Here is a 16,420-nt window from a genome sequence, read left to right on the forward strand (position 1 = left end):
GGTTCGACCAGGAAACGTCAGCAAAGGGTGTGGAGATGGAGATAACGGGATCAGATTTGCTGTGGGCTTGGGGAAAGAAGTCTGAGGAGCCAGGAGACCTGCTAGTCCAACTGGGCGGTCCTGAGCCTGAGGCCCCAGGGACAAGAGAAGAGAGTACAGCCTTGGAAGATGATTTCCTTGGCCGGCCTGCCTTTCTTCTTTCCCTCCTTCCTTCCTTTTATATTTATTTATTCATTTCGTCTGTGAAGGTTAGCAGTTGTCTGTCACAGCATGCGTATGGAATCAGAGGATGCCTCCTTGAAGGAAGTTTTCTCCTTCCTTCATGCGTGTCCTGAGGGGCAGACTCAAGTTGCCAGGTTTGGTGGCCAGACCTTTACCTGTTGAACCAGCCTACCTGCCCCCCCCCCCTTTTTTCCTCCTTTCTTTTTTGGAGAAAGGGTTTCCAGCTCAGGCTGGCCTTGAACTCCTTACCTATTTAAGGGTGATGTTGAACTTCTTTTAATATAATTTATTTTTAGTTTATATACATTGGTGTTTTGCCTGCAAATATGTCTGTATGCGGGAATCAGATCCCCTGGAACAGGATTACAGACAGCTATGAGCTGTCATGTGGGTGCTGGGAATTGAAGCTGGGAGAGCAGTCAGTACTAAGCCATTTCTCCAGTTCTGGCATTGAACTTGTGAGCTTCCTCCTCTATCTCCTGAGTATAGCACATGTTATTTTTGCAGAATCATCTGAGCTGTGCCCAACCCAACTTTTATTTATTTATTTACTTATATTTTACTTTTCTGAGACAGGATCTCACTATATAACTCTGGCTGGCCTGGAACTTGTTGCTTGCTATGTAGACCACGATGGTCTGGAACTCACAATGATCTATCTGCCTTTCTTTCCCAAGTACATTCTGTTTTCTTTCTTTTTTTTTTTGAAATTTTTAAAAGATTTATTTATTTATTATGTATATACTATTCTGCCTACATGTATACCTGATCTCATTATAGATGGCTGTGAGCCACCATGTGGTTGCTGGGAATCAAACTCAGGACCTCTGGAAGAGCAGTCAATGCTCTCAACTACTGAGCCATCTCTCCAGCCCTTCTTTTCTTTTAAAAGAATTTATGTGTCTCGAGTATTTTGCCTGTATTTGTGTTCATGTGCTACATCATGCCTGGTGCCTGCTGGGGTTGGAAGAGTGTCAGGTCCCTTGGAACTGGAAAAACAGATGGTTGTGAGCTGTCAAGTAGGTACTAGGAATTGAACCTGGGTCCTCTGGAAGAGCAGTCAGTGCTCTTAACTTCAGAGCCATGGCTCAGCATCCCATTCTGCTGCTCTGGTTATCTGAGTTTCTTCAAATCGTGGGAGTTCATTGATCTTTACATATATGATTTGCTCTCTATCTCATGTGAATGGCTTAAAAAATAAATCTGGGATTGAATTTAGAGCATGGCAAACGTGCAACCTTCTGACAGTTGGGACACTAGGATGTTCTTTACAAAGTTCACATAGAAACTGCAGGGTCTCCAGGCGCCTCTAATCCCACTCTTGGGAGGCAAAGGCAGGCAGATCTCTGTGAGTTTGAGGCCAGCCTGGTCGACAGAGTGAGTTCCAGGACAGCCAGACATACACAGAGAAATCTTGCCTTGAAAAACAAACAAATCATAATGTTTTAAGTGTATGGTTTTGCAGGGCTTCATGCATAGATGTCTGGGCTGAATGTGACCGTGTGGGGTAGTGAGCCCTGGGCCAAAACTGTGGCTGAGCTCCCTCCCCAGCCTTGCTGTCACTTTTTATTTTGAAACAGCAGGGTTTTGTTGAATTGCCTTGGCTGGCCTTTTCCGGCTTCAGTCTTCTGAGAAGCTGAAATTACAAAAGCTTCTCACACTAGGCATGGACCTGACTGCCATATTTTTTTCTTTTTGTCCTTAAAGATTTATTTTATTGGGGATGGAGAGATGGTTCAGCAGTTAAGAGTACTTACTGCCTTTGCTGAGGACCCAGGCTAGGCTCCCTGAACACACATGGCTGCTCATAACCTTATCTGTAACTCTAGCTTCAGGGGATCCATTGCCCTCTTCTGATCTCTGTTTTCACCAAGCTTACATGTGGTGCATGTACGTACATGCAGGCAAAACACTCATACACATAAAATAAAAATAAATTCTAAGATTAGATTTACTATTATTAATTGTTATTCAAAAGTTTCTGCACCCCAATAAGTCTCTCCACCTGCACAATAATCCAAATCAGACCAAATCAAACCGAATTAGAAAAGGCCTAGGTTTAATGGATACATCACTCCCTGATGGCTTTCCAGCGCCCCAGAGAGGAAAGGAAGACCAGAAAACGACGTGATTGTTCTCTGGGAGGCAATTTAAATACCCTGTGGGCGTGGTCTTGAGCACCTCTGGGGAGGAGTCATCATTTGGGAGGCTTTCTCATGGGTGGGGTCTGGATGGAGGCAACTGGGGGGGGTGCTTGGGGTGAAGCCTCCACTCAAGCAGTTGTTATTTTATCTATGTATTTATTTATTTCGAGGGGGCTGGAGAGATGGCTCAGCGGTTAAGAGCATTGCCTGTTCTTCCAAAGGTCCTAAGTTCAATTCCCAGCAACCACATGGTGGCTTGCAACCATCTGTAATGAGATCTGGTGCCCTCTTCTGGCCTGCAGACATACACACAGAGAGAATATTGTATACATAATAAATAAATAAATAAAATATTTATTTTGAGTCAGGGTTTTTTTGCATAGCCCTGACTGTTCTGGAACTTGCTTTGTAGATAAGGCTGGCCTCAAACTCAGAGATCCACCTGCCTCTGCCTCCCAAGTGCTGGGATTTAAAAGTGTGTGCACCACTCCCAGCCACATTTTATTATTTTAAATTATGTGTTTATATGTTTGCGTGTGTGCGCATACGCATGTTAGTACAGGTGTCCACAAAGGCTGGGAGAGGGTGTCAGATTCTTTGGAATTGGAGTTGCAGGCAGTTGTGAGCTAACCAACATGGGTGCTGGGAATCAAACTTGGGTCCTCTGTAAGAGTGATTCATGTTCTCAACTGCTGGGCCATCTCTTCAGTCCCTGACTGGCTTATTTCAATGAGATAGTTCATTGAAATGAAGTTTATAGTTTTTAAAGCAAAGATTGGGGTGTAGCTAAGAGGTAGAACACGAAAACTCAGCATGCCCAAGACACTTTCCATCCCAATACAATAGCCAAAACAACAACAGTAAAAACCACCTCTGTGCATGCTTTAATCCCAGCACTCGGGAGGCAGAGGCAAAGGGATCTCTGTGAGTTCGAGGCCAGCCTGGTCTACAAAGGGAGTTCCAGGACAGCCAATACTACACAGAGAAACTCTTCTTCCCAAAAAAAAAAAAGCAAACAAACAAACAACAATAACAAACTCATCTTCTCTTGATACTTCCCTTTCAGCCTTATTTCTCCATGGCTGGGTACGTGGCTCAGCAACAGAGCACACACTCACAGGTTCTGTCCTCAGGACACCCTTTCCCCAGTTGTCGCTTTAATTTATCCCATTTCCTCTTGTGCCCCATCTAGTCAAACATTTGCTCTCTCCAGTCAGTGGAAAGGGTTTTTTGTCGTATTCTCCAGGGGGCCTTCATTTGTTGAATTCAGCAGGCAATCTGCGGTCCTGGTCTTACTTCATCCAGCAGCCACCATCAGAAACAGCTGACCACTTCCTGCCAGAGACATCTGCTCAGCCTTGCTCCCACGGCGCCACTCTCCAGACTGTATTCATTTCCCCAGTTGCTCTGAAAAGAATAAGGACTGGCTTTTAGAGAGGATGTACTAGAGAGAGCCCTTTGGCTTCTCCAGGGTGGGAATCAGGCTTAGGGGAGAAGACAGCTGGGCGCTCCTTTGGGGCAGCATGACCAGCAACAGCCTAAGAGCAGGAGAAATGTTTGTGTAGTGAATGAGGACCAAACGTGTAAACATGATCCTGAAGGCAGGGGATCATAAGGTCTCTGTGGAGCCATCACCCTTCTTCCTGCTTTCTTGGGAAAGATAGACAAAGTTAGGTTTGGGAGTGATGATGGTTCGTCCTTAGGCCTTTCCTCTTCTGAGATCGAGGTCTTTTCCTCTAGACCCAGGCAGACCACGAGAGGGCGCTCGTTTCCCTCTGGCGAATATTCTTTTGAACTGAAAAGAGCTGTAGTCTTGGTTGAAAGCTAAATGCATGGATGTGAAAATAAATGCACACTGATTCCTGGGATCTGAGTTCATATCCCACTTCAGGGAGAGACATGCTCAGGCCTGGGAGCTCCCAGCTATATTGTTTTTTTTTTGGGGGGGGGGTTGGTTTGGTTTGATTTGATTTGGTTTTTCAAGACAGGGTTTCTCTGTGTAGTCTTCCTTGGCTATCCTGGAACTAGCTCTGTAGACCAGGCTGGTCTCATAACTCACAGAGACCTGCCTGTTCTGCCTCCCAAGTACTGGGATTTAAGGTCGGCCATCACTGCCCGGCTGCAGCTATGTTATTAATTTCTTCTGGCCATTTATCTTATGAGGCAGCATCCTGACCACTGCTGGTCTCAGTTTTGTCATAATCCACCCATTCATGGTGCTAGCAAGAGCAGACAGCCATGTAGTGTGCGTCCTTCTCAGAAGTCTGCACTTGCCTAGCGTGTGAGGCTCCGAGTTCAGTTCCTAGTCATGAAAAAAGCGGTCTAAATTCGATATACTCTCTTGCTGATCCTCCGTGTTTCCCATCTGACTCATGCTAACCTAAGTATGGTGTTTGTAACACTATACTCAGCAAAGTGAGTGTCCAGCAGTGGACTTTCTGAGAGACGTGATTCTCTGAAACAGGATCTTGCTCTATAGGCTCCCAACCCATGGCAACCACGACTCTGGCTTCTGAGTGCTGAGATTACAGATGTGAGTAACTACATCACCCACCAAGGACTGGGGTTCTCCTGAAAGTTGGAGGTCCTGAGAAGCAGCGAAGCACTCCTTATAACCTCCCCTATTGAGTGCTGTTTCCCTGCCCCACTTAGAAGAGGGGAAGTACGTGCTGGGGGCAAGGAGGAGCTGGAGACCCGGAAACTGGATTCTGCGATGTCTTCACTGTGCGCTTGCCTTTCTCAAGCCTTGGGTCTTGGTGTGTGGCATGGTTTCCTGGGGCTCCCTCTTGTCTCTGGTCCCTCCTCTCTTTCTTCATCTGCCCGTAGCTGGTTGACAAATATTCACATTAGGTGAGGTGCTTCGTGGGGGGAATGGGAATGGCAAGGTGAGGGTGGAAGTCAGTGCCTGTGATCTGCCCCTTTGTATTCCTGAGCCGTTCCTTCCTCAGTAGGAATGGAGGCTGGACCCATTGTCGTCTGTTAGGTGTGTTCTGTGGAAAAGGGCAGATCTGAGAGAACCAGGGGCTAATCCAGGAAAACGGTTTCCCTTTCTGTAGCGTTCCTCCGGCTCTTTAAGGAGCAGTGTGTTGAGAGGCTAAGAAACAGCAAGGGAGGCTCTCAGACTTCCTTGAGTGATGGGCTCTTTACACAGAGAACCGTGCTGCAAGGAGCACGGTCTGAGAAGTTCCTGCTTCATCTTATATAAGCCCCTGTTGATTCCATGGAGCTGTGAAGCAGAATGAACTTGTGCATGGCCTCGACTCTCTCTGTGTGTGTGTGTATGTGTGTGTGTAGTCAGAAACTTAAAAACTGGATTAGGCCTGTACTGAAAGGGTGTTGGCGTGTGTGTGTGTGTGTGTAGTCAGAAACTTAAAAACTGGATTAGGCCTGTACTGAAAGGGTGTTGGCGTGTGTGTGTGTGTGTGTAGTCAGAAACTTAAAAACTGGATTAGGCCTATACTGAAAGGGTGTTGGCGTGTGTGTGTGTGTGTGTGTGTGTGTGTAGTCAGAAACTTAAAAACTGGATTAGGCCTGTACTGAAAGGGTGTTGGCTAGCACGAGTGTCTATCTGCCTCCAGGAAAAGTGTCCTCTCTCTAGGTAGTCTCAACAGTCACTCTGAGGGCCAGTCTAGGAAAGGCTCCAGCCATCTCAGCCCTGTTACTCTCCAGTGAGCTTACCTGACTGGTGCCCACTCGGCCATTCTAGTGAATGGATTGCCTTGTAATTCTTCTGATTACTCTTTGTTCATTGGCCTCAAACTCGCACAGATCCCTTACCTCTGTCTCTGGAGTGCTGGGATTAAAGGTGTTCGCCACCATGTCTTGCCTAAAATTGTTTTTAAATTCAGTTTATTTGTGTGTGTGTGTGTGTGTGTGCGCGCACGTGCGTGCGTGCGCGCGCAAAGGGTACATGTGGAGGGTAGTGAACTGCCTTCTGGAGTTGGTCCTCTCCTTTCACAAAGGTTGTCGAGATTGGTGGCAAGCACCATGTCACCAGCTCTCTGACTCCTTGTGAGTCTCTTTTTGGCCAGGTTATGTGATCTTGGGACAGATGTGTGCATCTGGATTATGGCTGAGTGGCTATTCTGAGCATAGATACTTGACTAGGTTCTGTCAGGGTTGGCACTAACCTGAGGGAGCACACAGGCTTTCTTGTCCCCGGAGAGAAGTTAACCATTCTGGAGCCTTACTCTTCTGGGCAGTTCTATAGCTGGTGCCCAAGGCTTCCCAAGTCTCATCCCTTTCCTACCCCTCACCCTCACCCTAAGCAGCTTTTCCTCTTTCCTTTCCAGAGGGCAATGGGCGTTTCCTATTGGTGAGTGAAGGAAGGTCCAGGACTGGGGGTTTTACACTTAATTTGGTTAAGACTCGGCCTCAGGCATCTCTCAGGGTGCATGTCCCTGGAAACCAAAATACAAAAAAGAAAACCAAACAAGGAAAACACCAATAAGACAAAAAAAAAAAAAGCCAAACAAGGCAAAATGAAACCAAAAAGTTCACAAAAATTACCACTGAGTTCCGTTTTGTATTTGCTAACTACTTCTGGGCATGAGGCCTGTCCTGGAGAGAGGTGGACGTACCCAGTGACACTCGATCTCACAAACCCATTTTCCGTTTGCAGTGGGTAGCAGTTGGGTAGGAGTGGGATACCCACCTTTTTTTTAAATTCAGGCTCTCACTGTATTTGTGGTTGATGTGGCACTCACTATGTAGACCAGCCTGGGCTCGAACTCACAGAGAACAGAGGGTGTTTCTGGTGATGTTTCAGAAACCTCACTAGGGGTTCGCAGTACACAGCTTGCTCTTTTCATTCAGCCAGGGAGGGACTTCCCGCTTCACTGGGTGTACTCCACAAAGTCCCTCACCAACATTCTCAGAGGTCTTTCTCCAGGGTGATTTTAGTTATTTTTTTAATTTTTTGGTTTTTTTCAAGACAGGACTTCTCTGTATAATCGTGCCCATCCTGAAATTCACTCTGTAGACCAGGTTGGCCTCAAACTCAAGAGAGTCACCTGCCTTTGCTTCCCAAATACTGGGATTAAAGGTGTGCACCATCATGTCCCACTTCCAGTGAAGGAACCAGTGGAACAACAGAGGCTTGATGTCCTTGGATTGTCCCTTTCTCCGCTGCTATAAGGGCCTGATGTGCAAGGCCTGCTTGACCAAGAAGCGACTGGAGTAATACCCGCACTGTGAAACGAGGTTGCGCAGAAGTCCACTTCTCCTTCAGGGCCCCGGGGCTGAGTGTGCAATCGACAGCATTCACCCAGGCTGCTGCCCTGTCCTGGCGAAGCCACTGAGGTCCCACAGCACCTGAAGCCAAGAGTTAGCTCAGGCCTTGAAGGCACACAGTTCACAGAGGAGCGGGGACCAGAATCTGCCCCAGGGACTCTAGACCGCTCCACTGCCATAGCCCTTCCTCTTGCCTAGCCTTGTGCTGTGTACTTTAACACACCCTATACATGGTGGAGGAGAGGACAGCACTGTCAATTCTAGAAGCTTTATCGAAAATCCAGAGAACCCCTGTCTTCATGCTCTAGGTAACTGCTTCTCTGATACTTGTAGTTTATTGTAATTTTAAAACCACTTTAGCTGGGCAGTGGTGGTGCCTAGCAGATCACAATTGTCTGTACCCTAATTCCAGGGGGCTTGATTCCTTCTTCTGCATCGGGTATGCATGTGCAAATGTGTGTGCCTGTGTGTGTGCGTGCACACATGTATGGACAGTCACACTCATACTATAAAATAAATATCTTTTAAAAATAATTTTATTTTATTTATTTATTTATTGTGTGTGTGCCCATACATGCATGCCATAGTATGTGTGGAAGTAAAAGACAAATTGCTTGCAGGAGTTAGTGCTTTTCTTCCACCATGTGGGTTCCGGGGACTGAACTCAGATAATCAGGCTTAAAAGCAAGTACCTTTACCTGCTGAGTTATCCTGCCAGACTATAATATCTTTTAAATTTATACTCAGTATAATTTAAGGTGCAAAATATGTTTTGATTGGCATATCTATCAATCATCTATCTATGTATCTATTTATTTATTACTTAACTTTTTATTTACTTTATTTTTATTTATTTATTTATTTTGGCTTTTCAAGACAGGGTTTCTCTGTGTAACAGTCCTGACTGTCCTGGAAATCACTCTGTAGACCAGCCTGGCCTCAAACTCATGAGATCTGCCTGCCTCTGCCTCTTGACTGCTGGAATTAAAGGTGTGTACCACCATCACCTGGCTAACTTTTTTTAGAGTAAAGAAGTATGTTTATTACTATTATTACATCTTTTTTACTTACAAGCTTCATTATAAGAAACATTTTAAAAAATCAGTTTTTTAAACTTTTCAAAAAAAAAAAACCCTGCCGAATGAATGATGTTCTATTCTGCTTTTCTGTTGCTGTGATGAACGCCAGGACCAAGAGCGACTGGGGAGGGAGGGTCTGTTGTCACCTTACCTCTAATAACAGTTTGTCATGGGCAGAAGCCGGGCAGGGACTCACAGCAGGAATGTAAGACTTTAAGACAATTCTGAAACCATTTCTGACAATTCTGAATCCTCTCAGCCTTCATGCCATAGTGCTTCCCCTCCTCCCCTGGGAACCAAGGATCTAACAGCTACACATGCATGTACTCAGTTCCTGAACAATTACCCATATACGTATGTTTTGATTCAGTCCCCTGGGAAACGGGGTCAAAATGACCTCTTACCTCATCTGATCTGGCAACAGCTCTTCAGCCAATTATTGGTAACAGCTCTTTTGAATAAGCCAATCATAATAGTCAAAGAACAACCCCCCCTTGCTTCTGTGGCCTTCTCCATTAATAGTAGCCTGTACCAGCTATTCAAGGTCTCTTGGCTTCCCGAATGCTGAGGGACCCTGTAATGACAGAATTAATTAAAATCCTCATGCTTTTGCCTCAGCTGTGGTGTGTGAGGTGGTCTCTGGGGGCGACTCCTCCTCAGTGTTTAGACGCTAGAGTTTAACAGGAACATGGAGTGGAGACCACAGAAAATGATGCTTATTGGCTTGCTCCCAGGCTCATGTTCATCCACTTTCCTTATATAGCCCAGGCACCCACCCAGAGACAGCACCGCCCTTGGTGGCCTGGCAATCAAGAAAGTGCCTCAGAGACAAGCCCACAGCTAGTCATTCAGTTGAGCTTCCCACTTTCCAGAGGTGTCAGGTTCATAACATGATTATCCAGGACAATTCATAATTGGGCAGTGGTGGCACACACCATTAATCCCAGCACTTGGGAGGCAGAGACAGGTGGATTTTTATGAGTTCGAGGCCAGCCTGGTTTACAGAGCTAGTTCCAGGACAGCCACAGCAACACAGAAGAACCAGGTCTAGAAAAACCAAGAAAAAGAAGCGTCTTAGTCAGGTGTGGTGGCACACACCTTTCATCCCCGCATTCCTTAGACAGAGGCAGGCAGATCTCTGAGTCCTCTTTTTTTCCAAGACAAGGTCTTTCTGTGTTTGAACTTCATTTGTAGACTGTGCTGGCCTTGAACTCACAGATTCACCTACTTCTGCTTCCTTAGTTTTAGGATTAAAGATGTGTGCCACCACGTCCTGCTAAATATTGAAATTTTTGTTTTGTTTTTTTGTTTTTCGAGACAGGGTTTCTCTGTGGCTTTGGAGCCTGTCCTGGAACTAGCTCTGCCACCATCGCCCGGCTAAATATTGAAATTTTTAAGATACATTTTTTTCACTGGGCACCCGCCTTTAATCCCAGCGCTCAGGAGACAGAGACTGGTGGATCTCAGTGAGTTCAAGGCCAGCAGGTCTATAGAGTGAGTTTGGTTTTTTTTTTTTTTTTTTTTTAAGACAGGGTTTTTCTATAGCTTTGGAGCCTGTCCTGGAACTAGCTCTTATAGACCAGGTTGGCCTTGAACTCACAGAGATCTGCGAGCCTGTGCCTCCCGAGTGCTGGGATTAAAGGCAAGAGCCACCATAGCCCGGCTACAGAGTGAGTTCTATGACAGTCAGGGCTATACAGAGAAACCCTGTCTCAAACAACAACAAAAACAACAAAAATTATTTTGTGCATGAATGTGTGTGTGTATGTGTGTGCAAATGCACTCAGGTGGGAGTGTTTGCTTGTATGCTCTGTGGACCCACTGAACCATTTCCCTGGCCCCTGTTGCTCTTTTATTTCACAATGGCTTGTTGCTTTGTATGCATTTGACATTGGGGATTGTGTCTCTTTCCAACAGGAAGTGTAATCAACCAAGATAAACAGGATGTGGTTGTGCCTATCCGTAATCCCAGCACTTGGAAGGTGGACACATACATGCATGTGCACACACACACACACACAGAGGCACACACGCATACACACACTAATTTAAACAAGACAAACAAAAAGCTAGTATAATGGCAAATGCCTGTAGCACCAGCCTTTTGGAGGTTGGAGGCAGGAGGAGTTCAGGGTTATCTTTGGCTGCTACATAAAGAGTTTTAGGCCAACCTGTCTCAAAATTATAAAATAAAAAGACCAACCTAATGTTACAACTCCAACTAAAAGCCTTACATGAAGTAGTGCATTCTTCACATAATTTAGCATCTGTAGTTCAGTCAGTTTGGGTACTTCGCATACAAACAGAAACAGCCACAACAGAAACCCAAAGCACCGTGTATGGACAGAAGCTCAGTGAGTCCGAGCGTGGGTGTGGGTGGCGTTCTGACATCTGGATGTGCAGGGGGCTAGGATGAGAGCTGTGGGGAAAAAGACAGATGCAGGCTCTGATGGGAGATGAGGATGTGTGGGCTGCTGAAGACAGGGGTTGAGGGGGCCTCCCAGTGATTGCAGGGAGTGTGGAACCTAGGGGAGATGAAACCTAGAGATTTTGGTAACAACTTCTAGGAGGAAAAAGGAGTGAAAATCAGGGCGATGATGCGGAAGGGGTGAAGGGCACGTCCCAGGAGGAAGAAGGAATAATTAGGTTGTTCTTCCAACTTTGCGATCAGGATTCGAGCAATGGGTACTTAGCAGTCAGGTGAGAGAACCCATGAAAATATGGTGATGTGGGATTGGAGGGGTGGCTCAGTGGTGAAGAGCAGGTGATGCTCTTCTGAACGGTATTCCCAGTAACAACGGAGAGGGGCGGACGGTCGCCCGTGATGCCAGCTCCAGGGGACCCATCACCTCTGGCTTCTTCAGGCTCCCACACTGATGGGGCATATGTTCACACAGACACATACTTCTTTTATATGCTAATATTAATTTATTTGTTCATTTGTTTTTGAGGCAGGCCTTCATGCAGCCCAAGTTGACCTCAGACTTATAGCTAAGGATGAACTTGAATTCTGACCCTTCCAGCCTCCATTTCCTAAGTGCTGTGATAACCAGCCTGCACCAGTCTAAACAGGTTATGTGGGGCTTTGTATGCTGTGAGCAAGACTATGACTACTCCCCAGTTAACATTTCTTTTGGGGTGTTTTGAGATAGGGTCTCACTTACTAACCCAGGTTGGCTTTGAGCTCATAGTAGTCTTCCTGCCTCAGCCTCCGAGGTGTTAAAATAATAGGCGTGAGCCACCATACCTGACATTTATAGGATCGTGAACTCAGAGATACAGACCAGGGGCCTGAATCCTGGGGCAGAATTGGCCCTAGATGCAACCCTCCAGCCCTCAATGTTCCTCAATGTTAAGAAAACAGCCCTTGGAGGAGACATAGGCAAGAGGCCAAGCAAGGATGATAGGGGAAGGACGAGTCCAGGAGACAGAGGGGTTACCTAAGCCTTCATGCACTAAAACACTGGCTCCAGAAAAGGCTGGCCAGCGTGCAGGAGTGTCAGTGCGAGAGAAGGTAGATATGCAGACTCAGTCAGTATAGACGGCCTTTTGGGGACTGGGCTAAAGGCCACATCTGCAGGATAGGGACATTTTTATGAAATGCAGCTGAGAAGGGTCCAGGAGAGGGTGTCACTACTGTTGCTGGACTAGTGATGTGTCTAGGAAGCCATGGTCCTTGTAATGCGTGGCTTCAACTAGCGGTGCTTGGTCGCCGGTCTTCATCGCCTCTTGGCCCTGTGTTTCCAAACTGTCAAAGAAGAGGGTGTTATGGTCTTGAATGGCAGGGGTAACTTCTTTCTTGGGAGGATGGGTTACTGGGTGGAGTGACCACTGTCACTTGTCATCAAAGGCCAAATGTCCACCGAGAGTCAGACAGTACCTAGAGCCGGAGATTTAGCAGTGGACACTAAGTCTAGACTCATTCCCGAAGAGTAAACAGACTTAGGATAGTCACTGGCTTTTCCTTTCTTGGGATGTTTAACTTGTTGAGCAATACTGGATGTGATAGTCCCCCTGGGGCAGGGGAGAAGCCAAGACCATCTCAGGAAGATGAGGAAATTATTTCTTCACCTGGTATGCCAGGCCTACCTCACTCACTGCCCAGAGCCTCATGGGGCAACAAAAGTCTGAAGCAAGCCCCAGCCCACGCCCTGGCAGGCAGCCAGCAGTGGAAGGCTTCTGGTTGGGCTTTTGCTTCAGGTTCAGGCTGAGCATAAAGGAGGCTCTCAGGCCTGGAGGAGGCAGTCTTGGGGACGATGCAAGCCCAGAGGGACAACCCTTCCCTGCGATGGTCACTATCGCTGCTGCTGCTGCTGGGCCTGGTGTTGCCCTTAGTGTTCTCCCAGACCCTCAGCTACAGGGAGGCTGTGCTCCGTGCTGTGGATGACTTCAACCAGCAGTCCCTGGACACCAATCTCTACCGCCTTCTGGACATGGATTCTCAGCCCTCAGGGGTGAGGCTGGGGAAGAGCAGGCTCTAATCCAAGGCATTTTCCCCTTTTAGTGTGGTCATTTCTTTTCCGAGGACACTCCCTAGATCTGTGTCGCCTTCCGGATAGACAGTTTTCAGCCCTGGAATACCTGCTGTGGCAGAAGTGCCCTCAAGCGCATTCTAGTGATTCCTGGGACCTCCATTCCAGGGACAGTGGAATCACTGGCCTCAGGAATTAATTAGCTTCCTTTGCTCTAAGTTTTTTTTTTCATACCCAATAAAGGATTCTGCCTAGCCTTGAGGTCCCTAAGTATGTGCCTGATCCTCTAGGAAGGCCCTGGTTTCCCTCTCCCTTCCCAGAAGGGGAGGAGGTGCTCTTCCTCACAGCTGGCTGAGGGCTGTGCCTACTCACTGTAGGTGTGGGAAGGAAGAAGGGGGCTCATTTTCTCTTCCCTGCTGTACCCCAGCACTAGGCCTTGTTTTAGCACCTAGCATGCAATGTTGGAAGGCCACTCTGTTAGTGGTTGTCAGGGAGATTGATTCTCAAAGCTGAGAAGGGGCCCAAGACTAGTCTCCCTACTTTTCCCATGACCAGGATGAAGACCCAGATGCCCTCAATTATATGAGGTTCAGAGTGAAGGAGACAGTGTGTAACAAAGCAACGTATCAGACACCTGAGCAGTGCAACTTCAGGGAACATGGGGTAAGGCAGAGGGCCCGCGTGGTTGGTGGTGGCACCTGAGGGAATATTTCCATCCAGGGAGCTAGGGTCTAGGCGACATGGCAAACGGGTTCTAGTTTGACCTTGTGCTTCCTCTTCTCAGCTGGTGAAGCAGTGTGTGGCGACAGTCAACCAGGGCACAGATTCTTTTACAGACATCAGCTGTAAAGGGGTGAGTGGGATACAGGAGGTGATGTGGGGATGGGATGTGGACATGGATTAGCCTGTGGACCAGTTACTCCCTATTCTACCCAGAACAGAGAGTGCTCCACCTCATCCCCTTGATCCTCCCTTGTGCCTGAATTTCAGCTCCAAGACTGTTCTGTCATCCCTTAGAGCAGTGACATGACTCCAGTGTTGGCTCGTACTTACCTGGGAGGCAGAGGCAGCTATAGGTTCTAGGTCAGCCTTTTTCACAGAGAGTTCCAGGCCAGACATGGTACATGTGAAGCCTGGTCCCAATAAATAAACAAACAAACAAGTAAGTAAGTTTGTTTTTGTTAGCCAGAACTTGTTAGGGATGTGGATTCTCGGGTCTCGCTGAGTTTTAACAGGACTCAGCTGAGGATCCCACCTGAGTTTTAGCATTGCTCTACTGGATATTCTGAGTCCTGCTAATACTGACAGCATCCTCAGACCCCAGTGAGCCTCTTGCCATTCCCAGGCCCCAGTGTTCTTATCTTTTATTGGAGTGAAGGGTCGAATTACATGTCCCAAAAGCTGCACTAGGGCCCAGAGGCTCTGGGAGTAGCCCTGAGTGTGGTCTAGTTGGGAGGACCTTGGGTGCCCTGGGAGCAGCCTCACAAGGAACCCATCTCTTCGTGGTCCACAGCCCGGGACACAGCCCCAGCAGTTTAAGAACGTTGGCAGGATTGCTGGACTTCTCCGAAGAGGTGGGCTGAAGATTGGTGAAAAGATTCAGAAACTTGGCCAGAAAATCCGGGATTTTTTTCAGAAAATTACACCTGAGGTAGAGAAGTAGGCCTGCCTTGGTTTGTTTCTGGATTTCAAAAATAATAAATTTGGTGAAGGAAACTTCTCAATGGCTTTTGTCTTCTTTTAGCTTTAACTCTGGAGGCTCTCTGAGCACACGTGTGTGAGCCATCACTTTGTACTCTGTGTGTGTGGCGGGGGGAAGAGTAGTTTCAGAGAGAGGATGGTAGCTGTTCCATTAGAAGGTATATTTAAGGCAGCAGGACAAGAGGTCCATTCCGATATATATATATATTTATTAATATATATTTAAATAAATATATTTAAATATTATATATAAATATATTTTTATATATTATATATATCATATCTATGTAATAAAATCCGGGCAGTAGTGGCACATTCCTTTTTTTTTGTTGTTGTTTTTTGTTTTTCGAGATGGGGTTTCTCTGTGCAACAGTCCTAGCTGTTCCAGAACTTGCCCTGCCTCTGCTTCCCCAGTGCTGAGATTAAAGGTGCCACCATAAACAACTCAATCAATGTATTTTAAACTTTTTAAAATAAAATTTATGTATATGGGTATTTTGCACGCACTGCATGTGTGCCTGTGGTCAGAATAAGGGATCAGATCCCTGGGACTGGAGTTATAGATGGCTGTAAGTCATGTGGGTGCTGGGATCAAATCCAGGCCCGCTAATAGAGCATCCAGTGCTCCTAAGCTCTGAGCCTCTCTTCAACCCCAACCCCTCATATTTTTTTCTTTTTTTAATTTTGTGTGTGTGTGCGCACCTGCATACTACAGCTCATGTATGGAGGTCAGAGGACAACTTTGGGAGTCAGTTCTGTGGGACCAGGGTGGGGGTCACAAGACAGGAATACCAGCCTACTGACTCCTGCATAACCAGACAGCACCCTGCCATCAGGACTGCAGGGCAGTGGCCTCAAGGGTCAGTGCAGGGCCCGAGCTTCTGCACCAGTATGCCAAGGGTTCTCCGAGGAACTGTGGCTTTGGATCCAGCTCTCTAAGAGTACTAGGGGATGGAGTCACTGGAAGACCAAAGTAGTCTCAGGTTACTTCAAGTCTATGGCTCTAACCACAGCCTCCAGAGAGTATACAGATTTCCCTGGGTCTAAAGCTTGGTATCCTGTCTCCAGCAGGCTCATAAAATGCACCAAGGTTTTGACTCCAGCTGGTCACCCTGGGGCTAAGTGTCCAGCCCCACCCTTGGTCCTGTGTTTCAGGAAACTTCTCTGGTCAACACCAGGCATCACCAGTTCCTAAGCTGAACTTCATACAGATGTTCTGTTACGAAAAGTCCAAGAGAACAACATCCCAGCAGGCTTAGAAAGAGGAAGTCACACCCATCACCTACGAGGCTTTACCAACAAAACAATGCCCCTGAGGGAATCCCAAGTTACAGAGAGCCAAATGTATGTCTGTGTGAAGGTGCCAGATTCTCTGAACTGGACAGTTGTGGGCTGTCTTGTGATAGCTGAGTCTCTGTCAGAAGCTCTTTCAAGATCTGCCTTTTTTTTTTTAAAAAAGATTTATTATGTGTACAGCATTCTGCCTGCATGTATATCTGCCTGCACACCAGAAGAGGGCACCAGATCTCATTACAGATGATTGTGAGCCACCATGTGGTTGCTGGGAATT

At 46.9% G+C, this 16,420-nt stretch overlaps 1 protein-coding gene across 1 annotated transcript; it reads left to right on the forward strand.

Moving 5' to 3' along the window:
• The first annotated feature begins 12,933 nt into the window (after nt 1–12,933).
• Nucleotides 12,934–14,849, forward strand: Camp (cathelicidin antimicrobial peptide). Its single transcript, XM_075967702.1, has 4 exons — nt 12,934–13,131; nt 13,705–13,812; nt 13,934–14,002; nt 14,663–14,849. The coding sequence occupies exons 1-4, from the start codon at nt 12,934–12,936 to the stop codon at nt 14,810–14,812; spliced, it is 525 nt and encodes a 174-aa protein (XP_075823817.1). The 3' UTR covers nt 14,813–14,849.
• Nucleotides 14,850–16,420: the final 1,571 nt, after the last annotated feature.

The sequence above is a fragment of the Microtus pennsylvanicus genome, chromosome 3, assembly GCF_037038515.1.
Source record: "Microtus pennsylvanicus isolate mMicPen1 chromosome 3, mMicPen1.hap1, whole genome shotgun sequence".
Taxonomy (NCBI): domain Eukaryota; kingdom Metazoa; phylum Chordata; class Mammalia; order Rodentia; family Cricetidae; genus Microtus; species Microtus pennsylvanicus.

Excerpts from the sequence above, each read along its gene's own strand:
- Camp (XM_075967702.1), top strand. The coding sequence starts at position 12,934 with ATGCAAGCCCAGAGGGACAACCCTTCCCTGCGATGGTCACTATCGCTG. Across the intron at positions 13,813-13,933 it reads GCAACTTCAGGGAACATGGG|CTGGTGAAGCAGTGTGTGGC; the intron begins GTAAGGCAGAGG and ends TCCTCTTCTCAG. Across the intron at positions 14,003-14,662 it reads CAGACATCAGCTGTAAAGGG|CCCGGGACACAGCCCCAGCA; the intron begins GTGAGTGGGATA and ends CGTGGTCCACAG.